Below are 17337 nucleotides of genomic sequence, written 5' to 3' on the forward strand. Positions count from 1 at the left end.
CACAGTTCACTGCTATGCAGGGCTGCTGTCTCATGCCTAAATCAAGCTCACTCTGTCTCCGTCTTCTTCTCTATTGTATTTCTCTGTCTCTGACATTCAAGAAGTTTATGGTTTAAAAACCCCAGGAACAAGAAGATGTACTCAGAAGGCTCCCTGTAACAAGAAAAAAAACTAGGCTTTGAAGCTACTTGTTTTGAATGAAACCATCGAACATGCAGCGTGCTCACTGTAATTTTGCCGTTACTTCCAATATATACTTTTGCCGTTCCGATAGTCCTGCTTCTTGCAGCTAAACAAAGTGACCTCATTGTTTTCCACTGTATTTTCTTTTAAACATTGGCTGGGATGATTGAGATTCAGGAATGTGGGAAAATGGATTCCCAAGCCACGTCCATCCCCTTTAATTCTGAGCTGTAATTTTTGGCTTGGCTTGAATCACAGTCATCACATTTCAGTCTGAATCTCTCTGTAAAGTGATCTTTCTTAAACATTTCTTTCACTCATCATGGGATCAGAAACAAAGCCATTCTAGTCTTTCAGCGAAACACTTACAAACGTCTTTTTACAGCGACTCACAAGAGCTGAATTTCCTTTAAAAATGTTTGAAAAAGAGGAGGTTTTCATTGCCTGATTGTCCTCTTTGTGAATCTTGTCATCTGTATGCCATGAGCTACAGCTATTTTAATCTGTTTTTGTTTGCAATCCATTTGGTGTCCGCCCAAGAAAATGCAGGTGATTCTAATTAACTTACTGCTGAAGATGTGGAAAAATCTCAATTGTGCTACAGAAAATTATACACTTAAAACCTTCCCTCTATTATTTATAACGGCTTATTAATGAAAATGATTACATGAATACATTTACCACCTGATTCATCTTTGTTCAATTTTTAAATCAACAAGGTTTATGCTAAAGGGGAAAAATCCCTACCAAATGCAGACCTCAAGTACACACATCACTCACTGGTTTAAATGGAATGGCAGTTAAAAAGAAATAACATCGTCTTACTCGATGCAACTCAGTATAATATCTGAAATTAGCAAATGTTTGGAAATACCCATTCTCTCTCTGTAATACATTAGTATTTAATTTTTTGGATGATTTTTTTTTGTTTATTTGTTTATTTGTTTTCTATTTTAATACCTCCTTCACCACTCCTAGTTGCTCTCATTTGCTGAAGTTACTACTTCTCATGTATAGGTTAGCAGGTCCTTTCTGACCAACACTTGATTTATCTGAAAAAAATAGAATATTTATGGTTCCTTGCTACTTTATCAAATATACTTTTTTTTTTTTTTACTTTTTTTTTTTCTTTTTTTTTTTTCCTGCTTGCCCAAATCATCTTTCAGGACAATCAGAAGTCTTCAAAAGCTGAAGCTGAATGGTCCTTCACCAGTAATCCTTTCTCTTAGGATACAAGTGCAGCTTACACTTACCCATGTGGCATCGTGACCATATGGCACTATGGGGGCTGACAGAAGGGGATTTCAGGTAGAGAGCTCTGAGACATTTTTATGAGGGTCATTAAATACTTTAAAGACTTTAAAGACTTTGAATACTAGCACTGATTTTTCTTTTCTGGTAGGTAAAGCTGCTAATAGCAGTTTACCACCTCCCATCAGTTAGTATTTCTATTATTCCATGCCATGCAATATCTGCTATATATATACAATATAGTCTAATATGAATGTGATGACAATGTGGATAATGTGGTTTATTTTGGGGAGAATGAAAGCCTTAATAAAGGTTATCCTTTCAGGAGAAGCTGCTGATGGAAAACTCATCCACTATCTGACATGCTCAGAACAGCTGGGGATGTAATGTTGAGTGGAGGGGAGAAGAGAGCCAAGGTATTTTGTGTGTTCAAGAAATATATACAACGCTGCCATTTCTTACATCCCAGCTGTGCCTGTTAACTTCTGGAAACATGTAGAGCTCAGCAATAAAGCATACTTGACTGATATTTACTGCAATGTGCATTATAAGACATTTTCTGTCGCACATTATGTTCTGAAAGAGTTAAGTAACATGAAAAATACAGGCTCAAGATTATATCTGTCATGGATGAAAATACTACATTTATGCCTCATTGTAATCCATTCATTGGTTTATGGACCCTGAGCCCTCCAGGGAGTGTCACAACTCCACATGATACTGCTGAGAGCTGTATTTTGCTTTTGGATTTCTGATTTAGCTGAAAGAAGTTTAAAAACACATGTAGCCTGACAACTCCCTATTGGCTACACAACTGAGGAGGGTCAAGAGCATAAACTATTCCAGCAGAAGCCAGCTGTAACTTATGCTCACTAAACTGGCTGAGGATCTGCTTGTTACAGACAGTAGCATACGGGAAATTTATGCATTTTGCTAAATCCTCCCACTTTGGTTAAACTGTGCTTCATTTGGGGATCCATCATCACCAACATCATGACTGTGTTTTTTGAGCAGCATCAGAATACTAAGGGAAGTTGCACTTGGGGGGTCTAACTCCTCGCTTAGGACTATAAGGGACTTTCAGTCAGGTCCACTGACATCAGTTGGAACTGTGGTTAAAAGCTAAGGGACACACAATTCTCCAAACATCCCTTACTCCCAATGCTGATTTTAAAGAGAATTTAGTGCACAGTAGGGATAAATCTTTCCACATCTTTCACAATAGTGAGAGATTAAATTAGACCTCAGCAATGTCACCTCCCCATCCTGACCAGCACTACTGCTGATGGGACTTTTAACGGTTGCAAGTGGAAGAACCATACATTTGGGCACACAAAACCTTCAGCCAAAATGGGTAAGGAGTTTGCATTTTCTGGACAGCAGTACCTTTGCTTGGCAGAGATTTTTTTATTTTATTTCATTTCATTTTATTTTATTTTATTTTATTTAAGGACAGTGACTGGGACAGGAAATTTAGGATGGAATAGAGATGTTTAGGATAGAAATATAAAGTCACAGGACAACTTATTCCATCATTCCTTGTTGTTTTTAGATACAGTTGAGGACTCTGGATAGGCCCTGTATTCTTCTCTCTAACAGCCCCATTTTTACCTGACAGCTCTGCTCCGTTCAAGCTTAGATGTCTCAAAGTTATCTGTCTCGCTGTCTCCAGGAGCAGGTCCTGCCTAACCATTTGTGGGCACTTCCTACGGCCACGGTGCTTTGCTGTGGCATGGATGCGAACACAGTTTATCTGCTGTAGTCCAACAACAGTTAAAGAAACATCAGCTAGGCACTTGACAGCACTTGTTCCATTGCATAACACAGAAGGCTGGATATGTTTTGTATGGTTAGAAATTAGACCAGCTCAATATTTCTAACAGGATTGTGCTAGCAGAACAGTGCGCTAAAAATGGAGTTCGGGCTCTTGTGTGCAGCTGGTAACAGTCTTTGCTTTTTAATATAAGATTGTAGGCGTCTATCTTTCTATTTGCCTTTTATCTCTAAGTGGGAGAAAACATTTAAAAATTAGATTCTTTACCTTATGGCACGCTATCAGACACCTTTGGGTGTTACAGTCCATGCCTGTGTGAAAAACTCAGGGGCTTTCTTGGAAGATAAGTGCAGATATGGCTATTCTTAGCATTGCATATCTGGCTAACATATAAATGTGATAATACTAAGGTGTGTGTGTATGTATATGCATAGATAGCTTCTAATTTGTGAATATCTTTCCCAGTATACATTGCATGCATTTAAAGACACACTAATGATTGAGATCATGGGGTTCCACTGAACTCTTACACTTTATTCTGTGTGATAAACCTCTAGTCTGCAACTTCCCTTAATAAGTGAACAAAATTGTCCTGTTTTTGCAAAAATCATATTTAGCAAACATGACTTGACAAATACAACTGTCACTATGAAACAGTGACACTAAGCAGTAATATGTCAAAAGACCGAAACATTAATTTTAACATGACACAAGCCTATCGTGCTTACATATTTTTCCATTATTTTTTCCTCTTAGCTGCAGGACTATATTTCTCTACAGTTCTGTATTTTATTTCTCCTGTCATTTGGGACATTAACTGTCCCAAACAGGCTCAGGTCACTTAAAAGACTTTTTTTTTTGCTTCCATTTAATCTGGACAAAATCTGAATCATCACTAAAGCAACATTAGGTAAGAAATGCAGTCAGGAGATCTACCGAGATCACAGAAACCCTGAACTGGGTTACCAACAGTGGTAAGTATCAGAACTTAAGAAACTAGTGCATACTTCACCACTTTGACAGAAGCCACTCCATAGGTCACACAGAAATACTTTTCATTTTATAGTTTGTCATCCGTACTAGAGTATACTATATTAAAGTAGCACAAAGCTCATGTATGAATTCCTCAGGAGTTCCTGAAAAGAAGTTTAAGTGTAGTCTGAAATGGAACAAATTACTATCTGTTTTCAGATATTTAAAAAAAAAAAAGTGACACAAGGAGATACGAATAACATAACTGAAATGTACCTGAGACATGCAAAGAATAAAGAAAAAAATACTGACTTCTGAGAAGAAGAAAGGCTAGCTGCTGGCAATATAATGCACCGGATGTCTGTTAGCTGACTTCTGGGTGAAGTAAAGGCATAAATATCACTATCATTTGATATTTTCATGGAAGATAATTATTTTAAAATTTGAGGCTGCGGGAAGGATTTTGATTTTTATCATTGCCTTTGTATCTTAATTTTGACTGCAACATGGAATGATGTAAGGAAGGTGGAAATCCAATCTCAGCCCTTTTACTAGGGTTCACACAGATCCTCTGGTATTTCTGAAGACTTGGAAAGGAGAAGTTGGCATACAGTGTTTTCCATATCTAATTTCCTTCTTTGGTGAAAATTCCAGTAATCATTAACAACATTTACTACAGAGACATCCAAGACAGTTCCAAAGTTTCTAGCAGACTCTTACTGTAAGCTGTGCTCTTTGTGTTTTTAACATACGACACACCAGAAAACAAAAATGCAAGTGAAATAAATATAATAAAGGAAAACATTATGAACAATTTCTGGAGTGCAAATCCAGATGCTTCTCAAACATTATATCATGACTGTTTGCAAAATATCTAAAGAGAACATCTCTTTGCTCAGTGACAGTAGAAGGGAACCTAAGCAAAAAAACTCCATCATTAGATCAGCCACCATGGTGAGGATAGTCCTGCAGGTCACAGATCTGGGCATTAAATAAAGCAGTTTGTGAGCTGTTCTGTTTTAGTGGTAAAGCAGGAAAACCGGAATGCCTAAAGAGCACACTTTCGAGAATCTGTTACCTTTCTGTTCGGATTCAAGTCTGGTTTACGGGCTAGCTGGGCTAGAGAATTTGAATGATTTTATTTTCAATAGTTAATTGCTTACAGTAGATGCTCAGCTTGTTTAAAGCTTAGTTTATAACCTCAGTGAAAGCAATTTTCATTAGAAGAGGTTTTATCTTATCTTTCCACTAAGGTTTATTAAAAATATGTAGCACCTGATAATTTAACACCAACTGAGTGACTGCTGAATTCTCCCCTCTCTCTGCCCGCCTGTCTCATACACACACACACACAAACAGAGGAATGCTTCTCGACTGCCAAACTATGTGCCAAGATTTTGTTCAATTTAATCTCAATCATATGAGTTAGAGAACCATGAAACAAAGTTTCTACCAAGTACGCTGACAGATTTTTAGTTCTAGTGGCTCCACAGGGCATCACTACAAGTACAGTAAGAAACTTTTCTTATTAAAGATTTTTGAGCTGATCCGTTTTCCATTTAAGTCAACATGAGCAATATCACCATAAAGAACTCAACACTTGCTAACTGATACCATACACTCATCAAAATTATTTCACTTCTAAGTAAACAAAAAGTTGTGGTACCTCCAACACCATTGTGTGGTTGCTGCTGGCACAGGAAAGCCATGTGGTGGCAGCTACTCTGGTGTGTTATGTCACGTAACACCATGTCAGTTCAGGACTGACAAATCTAAACATATGGTTTGAAATATTGGGGGAAATATTTCCTGGGGAGATGGGGTGAAGAGGCAGGGAATAGCTACTCTCTGTCTTTTGAGGAGTTTTTTGTTTTCTGAGCGAAGAGATCTTGAAGAAGACTCATCGCTTTGCTCTTGCTTTGGAGGGGTCCGTGGTGATTTTAAGAGCCTCAGTATTACCTGAAAATGGTCCAGAATCTGGGCAACTGCCCAAGTTTTTGTTCTTTGTTTTGAAATCCTGATAGAAAATCTGGATATTTACATTTTTGATCCAAATATATAAAGTTTAAGGCTCTGATCCAACAAAACACTGTGAGGAACATCCATTGACCACAAAATGGGACTTACTCGGGTCCTTAAAAAGAAGTCTGTACCTATTTTAGTGGACTGATCTCAGTAAATCAGGAAGTATGGAATGGAATATATCAATTACAGAGTCAAATAAACATGAGAAAGCAGTTCCTAATGGCAATATCTGTTTCCCAAGAATCTGAACTGTTTCAAATGTATCATCTCTGGCACCAGCAAAAAAGGTGCCTGAAGGAATCACTGAGAGCTGGATCTGTCTGCCTGCAGCTATTCAGGACCGAAGCGATACGGTTCTGCTGTGTTATAAAACAAAATGGCCACATTTTGCTCTCATTTACATATATGTCATTCCACTCAAACCAGTGAGCATTGTTTGTCTGCATGAAGACAAAAAGAAGTTGTTTTGCTATATAATTACATCCATGATCTGTGAGGATCCTGATTAAAATAAAGCAATCTGCGGAGTGAATATACAACCGGAGGTCTTTACAAGACATGTTAATTCCGGGGCCGATTATCATGCAGTAGCAAATTTAGGGGCGATTTAGTTCCTAGATTGCTAGCAAGATCAACTTCATAAATTCAGAGGAGTAAAAGGAACTGAAAAATCTTCTCTTAAAGAAGAGAAAACCTTAACATAAACTCTCCTTTTTAAGCTGGTCTTACTTTGCCCTCTGCCTTGCTCCTGAAGCTTTCTGTTGGTACAATTTCTCTCACTTAGGTATCAATCCCATTAGGCTGCTATATTATATGGTTAAAACATTGATGTAACACAAGCTGCTACAGCAAATAATTGAAGTAATAAAATACAACTGCAGTTATTTGCTCTCCTCAACTGCAGGCAGAAAAAAAGGAGAAAGGATTTTTTTTAAACTGACCCCATAGTGTTACATACAGACAGCAAAACTTTTTTTTTTTTTTTTCCCCTCTTTTATTGCAGTAACACTTTTGAAGAACATAGTGGACTTGTAGTAACTTTTTTTTCTTCAATTATATTTTTAAGCAGGAAAAGCAGTTAGTCTACATTGTGGAATTATGCCTTCATAATTTTCTTTAAAATCCATAAATTTATTTTAAGGAGCAGGAATGCTGAAAGAATCTGAGCGTACAACAACCTTTGTTTTTTGCCATAAAGAAACTTAATAGACTTAAACCTTTTTTTTTTCTTTCTTTTTTTTTCTTGTGAGCATCTCTAGGCCAGACTCACTTTGTCAGGCGTTAGACCAAAGTGTTCCATTAATGGCTGAAGTGTAAAGTTTGACTAAATGGGGTTTGCAGCAGAAATAGTGCCAGATCCTTGCCTGTGACAGGATGTGTACTACACTAAGGCACAGTGCCTCACATCCTCAGTTTATTCAGGAGAAAAAGAGCGGATTTTTTTTTTTTTTTTAAATCTTCTTCATGGCTAGGATGTGGATATCCTCAAGTGTGAACTTTCCTGAATCTGACTAGGGGGTATGTCAGGACCTTCATGTTCTCATTGGCACAGGGTAAGCACCAGAGATAGTCAGCAGGCTTTAATTTTCTCTAGACTTTGTTTCAGCATGTAGACATGTCAACTGTTTGATTTACAAAGTGTATTAACATCATTTTAATATCTAGAAAATGTTGTTTGATTCTTTCTTATTTCATAGGTTAAGTGGTTTATTTTATTTATTAAGCCTATTGAAAAAGATTTTATGGAAAATTCTGAAGACAAAACGCCCTGTTTCCTTCTACATGTTCACTAATAGATATATTATAAAATGCTAGAAAAAGGCAAAAGGCCAAGCTCATCTCTGGTGTAATTCCAGTAAAAGCAATAAAATTACACAAGGCATGAATTTGGCCTAGGCACTGTAAATGTTACTCTGGTGCACACTGAGTGTCTGCTTGTTTTTACTGGCAAGGCTTAAAATACAAATCCCCCCTTTTTCATAGAAATGGATACATTTCTCTGGAACAGATTAATCAGTGAAAACAGGTATCAGGTAACTATGACAAAGACAGCAACTGGTTCAAGTGCCTGCCTTTTTTTTGGCTTTTTCTTCTTCTGACTAGCTTACAGTCGCTGCTCTCAGAATTTTTAGATATATATTTATTTTCTCTTTTTGCATTGTCATTACAAGACTTTTTTTTTTTCTTTTTTTTTCTGTCTCCTTTTGTCTAATTTGTCTTGTATGCTCTTCCGTGATGTTTCCTGTTGACACTTCTCAATATTTTTTCTAACTCGGAATGTGGCTTTCTAGCAGACACAGAGGCCCCAGAGTGAATACCCTTCAGAGCCAATTCTGACTTGGACCTTGCACAACGCTATTAACTGGCTCTTGCTCGAAGAAAGGTGGCTATAGCAGGATTGCCTGAGCCCGAAGACAGATCGGGTCAGGGAAAGCTTGCCAATATGTGTGCACTAAATTCAACCACTCTTAATTTCTGCTCAGAAGAAGAAGCAGAAAAACACAAAAACATTTTAAATCACAAACTTGCAAGGGCTTTTCTCAGAACTTGGTTGTTTTACATTGCGTTCGTCTGTATGTTTAAGTTTGTGCTTGCTGGCCACTTTAAAGTAAACATAGTTCAATGCCCTCAGAAACAGTTTTCCTCAGCCCACTAGAATTCCCTGGAAAAAGGCTTTATCTGCTGAACTGCTGGATATTTTTGTGTGTGTGTAATTTTTTTTATCAGCTTGTTTTGTTTCCTTTTTTTTTTCTTTTTTATTCAGTGCTTATAAAAGTTGGGAGCCCTGTTGGAACAAGATAGAATCATAAAAGACTTCAGGAATCTCATCACAACCTAAACAGTACAAATTGCACATTCTTCATGGAAGTATTAGCTTTTAGTGCGTGCCTGGATCCAAGTATAATAGATTATCCCAAAGTGGGAAAGAATGAACAGTACAAAATTAGCAGAACTGGGAGCTCAGATCATTTGGTGGAGCAATATGATCTCTGTACTTTCAGGGTACTGAATGCTAAAGCCACTGGAAACAGTATGTAAAATTATATCAGAGTAAGCAAGGAAGCATATGTAGGCCTGGGAGAAGGAAAAAAGTTTGGACAATACTTTCCTACAGGAGAGTAAGTATTGAAATTCAGTGAATGAGCTTGTAGGAAACAAACTACTATTCATGAACAATTTCTTGCTCTGAAGATAGAAATATGGAATGCTAAAAGTTATGACAGAGAGAAAATAAAAATAAAATACTTTTCAATGGCTGTGCAGGGGCCAACTGCTGTGGGAGAGTAACCCTGCAACGAGACTGAAATATAAAGCTGCCCTGTGAGCAGGATAGGTTTCCTGAGGCTGTCCTTCTCAAAGAAACCTTGCCAGAATGTGTCCTTTATGGCACCATCTGATGGGTTTGGTCTAACAGTGCTGGGAAGCAGCTCAGGAACACCGTACAGTTAGCGGAAGCTCGAGGATGGTGGTGAGCACACTCTGGTAAAACTACCCGCTATGTTCCAGCTGCCTGCGTCGGGTCCTCAGGAATGGGACTGAAGTATTCTGGAGTAACAAATACATTTAAAAGTATTGCTTAAGCTAAATACACCCTGGAGGAACAAGTCGCTGAACACAAATCTAATAATATGGAGTATCACAGCACATGCCAATAAGCTGCTAGAGCTTGTATAGAGTGGTTATTAATACAAACCTTGGCAGCACAGGCCTCTGGTCTTCTGTCATCCCCACTGCACTCCAATAACCTACTCAGTACACCAGCCCAAAATGAGTGATCCCAGCAAGGGAGTCATCAGTGTTAGGAGCTGGCTGGGATTTTTTTTTTTAAAGTCTTATGTGGTGTTTTCTTCCATTAGAAAATGAGAGAATGCAAAATGGTTTTATATACTTTTTTTTTCTTAGCTATGTAAATATATTCGCAATACTTTATATTTTTAAAACTCATTTTATCTTTGCTTAATTCCTTAAGATAAGTGAACCCTCCCCTATGTAAACGTCCTACCAGAATACTGACTACCTTTTAAGCAGTATATGATTTAGAAGGTAATTTTTTACTATTTTCTTATATAAGTGTATATATATAGGTTCTAAAGTGCTTTTAGCTGCACTTTAGTATTTAGATTAAGAGATAAAAATGATGAAAGGGACACAACCTTCTGTCATTGGCGTGGCATTTGGGAGGTGAGGTAGTTTAAAATATCATTTCTATCTTCATTTCTCTTCATCATGATGACTGTATTTCTTTACTACATCCCATACGGTACTTTGTCTTTGTTCAAGACATTTTCTTTCCTAAACACTGAATATTCTGGGGTCTGGGACTTTGTGTGTGAGTGCACTGCTACACACGATGACATTATGACTAGTCAAGTTGGAGGTATGGACATCAAAGCCAAACTGATTATTGATTTTAGGTGCTTTGAGGTGTTGAACTCTGGACGCCTTTTAAGAAATCTGATTTTCAAGTTAAAACTTTTCTCCCAACTGTATCCTGTGAAAACTGCACAGCCGAGCTCCCAGTGCCCAGTGGTCACTCCTGAAACCTTGCTGGAGCTCCCAGCCCGATCCCAGCAGATCTCCCCCAGCCCAGGCCGAGAGCCCTGCGCTCAGGGATTTTTGTCACTGCTCTTATTTAACATGATTTGTTCACTGGGGCTCAGAGCAATGAAACCCAGTAAATAATACATTGGCCAAACAGAGAAGATAACAAAAGGAAATAGTTAAGGTACTATAATAATTTTAGCCATTCTTTTTTCAGGTCACTATAATCTGCCCAAAGATAACTAATTGTTCAAAGTAAACATTCCACTCCGACCACAAAAGGAATCCATTACACAAACATATAATTCACAGTCATTTTTAGTGGGTTGTAAACAGTTTGGAATGAGCATAAAATGGGACAAAAATCAAAGTGAGCATTTAGAAATGAAAAAGTGTTTGCTACAAAAGGTCAGTCCCTTTACTTGGCAAACTATGTAGAAAAGCCTGGGAAAATGTTGAACACACAAGCAGTAAGGGAATTTTAAAGCCAACAACCTCCCTGTTTCTTTAAACAGACATCGGAACCTATAACTGGATCCTGTCAAACAAACGACAGCAAAAAAACATAACAGCTGCTAAGAAGTAAAGTTGAAAGATAAAGTTTTCTAAGCTAAGAACCTTCTCAGAAGTGGACTAAAGGTCTTTCTTAAATCTTTAAGCAAGGTTATGGATCCCAGGGTGGCTTTTAGGCATCGAATCAAATATGTAATTTTGTGTATCATTCCTGTCAGAGCATCCTGTGCTCCAAGAAAAGCAACAGAAAACAATGTCTGCAATGTCCAGCTTAGAATGAAAACTGTACCTGTAATCACCAGCCTTGCTGCCTGCAGTGTCATTTCTCAAGTCGTTTAGGCTGATTCGAGAACACTAACTTGGATTTGGGAACAGAGGGAGAAAATGAAGGACATTTCAAAAGAGAGATGAAAGTTAAATTATATTTCCCTGGAGCATTAGTACTGTATTTCTTTACAAAATCTAAGTACACTGGATACCACCGATAGGTTTAAGATAGTGACTGCTTGGGGTGTTCATTTACTCTGCTATTAGATACACGGGCAAATGATCATCCCTGGAAGAGAGTTGAATATCAGGCTGTTTTCACATGGTAAAACTTTACTATGAGAAACACTGGATGGCTTTTTGTATAGGTAGACTGATATTTTTATTTTTGTATGCGTTCTACTCATGCCTTTCGTTTATTTAAAAAAATGCAAAAAAAACGCCAGGACTTTTAAAGGGTCACGAATAACAAAATAAATAGGAGATTCAAGAAATGACTGGAAATCATATCTGCAGCACCACTGGTCTTGTAATGGGCCCCACCCTTGGCAGAGTGCACGGCATGTGGATTACAGAGCAGCGGAGGATTGTCCCAGGCTCTCCTTGCTGCACTGCTCAGCTCTGTGCGGGCTGGTGCTACCTATCGGATGGCCTCTGGGGACAAGGCATGGGGTGAAAAAGGCAGATCAACAGATCAGAAGAACTCGGGGCCCATCCAAGGTAGGTGGTGACGGCAAACCAACAGAATACATGAGGGAAAAAACAAAACAAAACAAAACATAGATACACGGTTCTGTGAAAGATTTCCCCTTCAAGTCCCTGAGAAAGCAGAAAGTGGAGACATGGTAGAAATGGTAGAAATCTTTGAGTAGCCACTGTATTTCTTAAATCTGACCATGGCATGGTACAGAATTATTCCCTTCCCAGGTCACATCAGATACACGGCTGATTTTTCTGTCAAGAATATTGCATTAAATGCCCAGGGTCCAACATGCTTTGCCAAGACACTATTGACTTTAGTGGCATAGCTCTGTACAATTAAATTCTTCAGGCAAGAATTTCATCAAAAATTGTGAATGAATAAATAATATAGGAAGAAAGAAGAAAAAAAAACCAACTAAGCTTGTTATTCCCCTACCTAGGGAAAAAAAAAAAAAAAAACAAAAAAAAAAAACAAAGTGACAATTGCCTTGCAAGTTTACAAGAATGGAAATAGTTTTAATTACTATCTATCTAAAACTCCACTGCCAGCCCTGAAAGATGGCTGACTGAATGTATAAAGACCCTTTGCTTCCCTGTTCTATTTTAATAACTACAAAAAGAGGCTGAAAACATGGAATTCACTCTTGAACAAGTGAATCTGTGTCGGACAGATAAATATGCATTATGGAGTGAGAATTAGACCAGACCTTATAAAGCACCTCTGTCCTGAAGTGGTGAATGAGCAAACAATAGCCTAGGGGACAAACAACCAAAATCTGATCTAAGTTGCAGGAAAAAATATCAGAATAATTCCTCTGATTTCAGTGTAGATATTCATTTTAAAATAGTGTAACTAAACAGGAAATCTTGCCAACAGTTAATGACACCCTCTACATTTTTAATCTGTGGAAGAATATTACTACAGTTAGCTATTGTATGTAACGTCATCTACACAGGAAAATGTACTAATTAATATGGTTTATTCAGATCACCACTAGACTGTCTGTGCACAGTGATAACATTAAAAAAAAATCACACACAAAAAAAGAAAGAAAATCAATAGGTAAACAATAACTAAAAACATGACTTCATAAATAAGAATACAGCCGTACAGCAAAGTATGAAAGTTTTGTAAGCAACATTTAGGGTTAGGCTCCTAAGATCTTTTTTTCCTGACAATCCTTTATCTTAAATGAAGCACGAAAGTAACATTTTTGGTACAGTATGTAGATGATATATTTTCTAAATAAAAAAAAAAAAAAGCAACTTCAGGAAAAAAAAAAAAAGCTTTTCTACAACAGCCAATATGCCAGCTGTACTAAGTATTTAGGCCATCTTACTAAGACTATGAAAGTAAACATACAGTTTTCATTAAATGTGCCTTTCCCATAATTGGTACATAAGTATTTCCCATGACTCTGCAGTTGAGTATCTTGGCTGGAGGCGTATCTGGCCATTAAGAGGAGGGCTTCAGATCTGTTGAGTCTCAGCCATGCCGGGAGACTTGGCACCTCCACATACTGCTTCCTAATACCAACCCCGGTATAAAATGTCATCAGAAGCTTGCATAAACATTGGACTTAGCTTCACATAAATTACTGCTGTCCTGAGATAGTTTATGCCAGAACTTAGTAAAAACAACACTTTGAGTAAATAGAATGTGAGTAAATGCAAGCATCTTAATCCAAGAAAATGATAATAGAAAAACTGTATATCAAATATAAACTCATAAATACAGTGATAAAATTAAATTTTTATCTCACGCCATATGATTAGCTTTTATTTACATACTACACTAACTAAAAGAGATAGACTTTCTCCAAGTTACAGCAACTTTGAGGGAAACACATGAACAATAGCGTAATACTCCGAAGGATGGATTCCTCTGAAGAAACAGTGATATTTTCATTTTCTCCTTGTACATTTCACACAGACAATAAACATCTAATTAGGTTCCTTGGATTTTTCTATTACGGGTCTGCAGTGCAGAGACCTTTGGCCTTGCTTCTCCTGGAGGAGTGGTCAGATACCACAAATCATCTATGAAATATCTAGTGCATCTTTTGGAGAACCTGTGCTAAGATCACAACCAAGCAGTCAATTAGACATGTTCTGCATGGCGTGGCATTTTTCTACTGTAATCTCTGCCTTTTTTTTTCAAGTTCTGAATTTCTCCTTGCAATTCCTCCTCTATTAATAGTCACTTCACACATGTATCCCCTTTCTTTGTCTCTCTCTTTCATCCAGCCTCCAGCCTTCCTCCAAAAAACCAATGCTACTATCTCCCCCTACCGAACAGTCTCCAGTTTGTTAGTCTCTGACTTCCTGCCAATCATTCTGGGAATAATAATATCCCAGTGCTCTCTTTGCTGTATAATTAAAGCATGAATTTCCCAGAGTTTGAAACTCCAGGGTATTTTTATTGCACCTTTCACTATAAAACCAGGTAACAATGATGGAATTAAAACAGCCTTTTCCTTTGTGGTTAACAGTCTAAATATCTTTTTATTTTCCATTGGTTCTCTTGTTCTGAGACTCCAGTATATGACAGTGACAATGGGTTCACCCAGCCTTATTCTGAAAATAAATTTTCTATCTTTTGCAAGATATATGTTTCCCCAGATCCCTGGAACAAGTTGTAAACTTGTAACAGATGGTGATGAAGCCTCACATTTTTATACAATACATTTTAAGATTCTGCATCTACCGCATGTACCTTCCAAAGAAAATGACCTTCAGTGAGAGAAGATACACTCGAAAGAAAGGAAGGCAGGCAATGGTGTTAAGCACATCTTTTTATACTATGAAAATCTTTCTTATTAAATTAATCAAAACTTTTAATGAGGATGAATACTCTTTCCAATAATCTCACAGTATCATGGCTTTTCAAAATAACAGTAAAAAATAGGTACCTGTAGACAGTTAAAAATATATATATGTGGTTGTACTAGAATAACATTAATTTTTGTTGAATACAATTCAGGACTTAGGAAAAAGTATTGGCATTACATTCACCAGAGACTTCAGGATGAAAGTTGCTGACATTTTATCGATTTTTAGCATTTACTTACCCAGAGAAAGACTAAAACAACAACATGTCAAACAAAATATAAGGAATAATCAGCACAAATGGGTTTTATTAATGTCTTACTGCATAAAGGAAATGAAGATATAGAGTGGGGTATAGTTCAGTCCGTAACTATATTATAAATTGAACTGCCTGCCTACTCTGGCAATTCAAGCAGAGTTACAAGGTTAAACTTTTGATTACTAACAAAGAAACAAAAAATAGTATGAAACATTAATAACTCACCTCTTCTTTCAACAGCTTTTATACACAGTCTTACAAACTGGGGGACTGTAGAATTCTCATGCTCACATACCAAGTGCAAATGGGAGCCAAAAATTTGATCTGCATTTGGGAAAAAATAAAGAATAAAAAAGAAAGAAAAACAACACAGGAAAATGCATTAAAGCATATTATTAGTAATATTTTTTTTTTTTTTTTTTTGTCTTTTCCGAGCTTGCATATCAATTAAAAACTCAATATGGGAGATGGGCAGACAAAGTTGGAGACAAGTCCTTTCTGAGTCCTGCTGTTCACTACCTTCTGCCCTGAGAGCAGACCTCAGCACTTGGGTCCTTTCCCTGGGCCGAAGCTTCAGTTGTCATTTGTACCTTTACCTTTCTAAAGCTTGTAGTCCATGGTCTCTGAGTTTGTTTGGATGTGCCATAAACTACCATGTGGGTGCAAGGGCTTCCTTACCTTGCATCATTAGGACTTGGAGTACAATTTCATCTAATCTTTACTGGAGGTTTTAATCATCAAATTACCTGCTTGAAAAATGGAAGGTACTAAACATCTTTTGATGAGGATAGCATATGTTACATCAAGTTTAACTCGTGATTTGTGTTTTTTCCTTGACAAATAAGCATTTAGCCCTATAATGCTACATTTTAATTTTTATGATGTTAAAGTTTTGATACACAGATTGTTCCTCTTAAAACATTGGTATAACCCAGTTAAAACCTTCAGATTACTAATTAGCTTCCTCCACCTAATTTTCACTCTATATATTTGAGAAATTACGTAAAGAGCAATCAGTAATGGGGATGTTGTCAGCTAGAATCAAAATGCATCAAACAGATGAACGAAACTATTCAATAAGAGCCAGTTAAATGCTAAAACAATAGGACTGTACTACCATCATTTATCCAAAGAGACAGTCTCCATATAGCATTTCAACAGAGTACTACACTTTGGAAATTGGAGTAGAGGCTTTCAAAAATGTTTGTAAAGACAGCTGAGGGGTGCTGGCACAAGGCTGGGCTCTGCAGAGCAGAGCCAACAAGCACACTCAGTCTTAGAGAGCCCGCAGCCCTCGAGAGTTTCTGTGGCACCAGGACACTTTCTCCACAGTCAGTTCCACCACCTCCCACCCCAATCAGTTTGAAAGGTTCTTCCTCAAAGCAGCACAACTTTTTCTCACCACCCGTCCAAATGCTGTTTGCTCTTTTTCTGCTTTGCAATGACATTAGCTTCGCCTTCCTATCATTAACCGCCGTTATTTCTTACTAAGCTTGGACTCTTTTGCAGCTTGACTGCTTTTTCTTTCCTAATACCTCAGACTAAGGAATAAGCCTGGAAACAAGACAGGGTGCACGGGATGGCAGGAGTTTTGGGCTTCTTGACATGCATCAGGGAAGCTTATTCCAGTACCTGGCAATGTGTGTGATCTGCATTCTGGTAGAGCATGTCAAAGCAAGCCTGAATTTAAGCTAGCCAGAGTTTCAGCTGCAGAAGGGATGGAGGACTGGGTTCGCAGAACTACACCAAAGAAGGTTGTGTGCATGTGTGGCGTTAAGCATTAGCGAACAGTCTGTTACATGTTTTGGGGTTATGTTTCTGACAAAGCACAGTCTGGTTACATTTTCTTCATAAAACATTTATAGCTGCCTTCAGTGGTAATTATATATACAGAGATTTATGATTAAAATGTACTAGCACTTCCTCTTTTGACATCTTAATTGTTTTTTAAAATTTTAGCAAAGACCTGTCAAATTCTTTGCATAATATGGAATGTTCTCCAATGTAAATTATGTTAAAA

General features: G+C 37.5%; 1 protein-coding gene across 5 annotated transcripts in view; it reads right to left on the reverse strand.

The window, feature by feature from the left end:
* The window catches only part of ARHGAP15 (Rho GTPase activating protein 15), a 332393-nt gene that overhangs the window by 112690 nt on the left and 202366 nt on the right, over positions 1-17337 (reverse strand). For all 5 annotated transcript variants that reach the window (XM_083841824.1, XM_083841823.1, XM_083841826.1 and 2 more), the window contains one exon: positions 15543-15641. In XM_083841824.1, the coding sequence (XP_083697950.1) occupies positions 15543-15641 (99 nt within the window). The remainder of the gene's footprint in view (positions 1-15542; positions 15642-17337) is intronic.

Source organism: Anser anser (assembly GCF_964211835.1).
Source record: "Anser anser genome assembly, chromosome: 6".
NCBI classification, from domain to species: Eukaryota; Metazoa; Chordata; class Aves; order Anseriformes; family Anatidae; genus Anser; species Anser anser.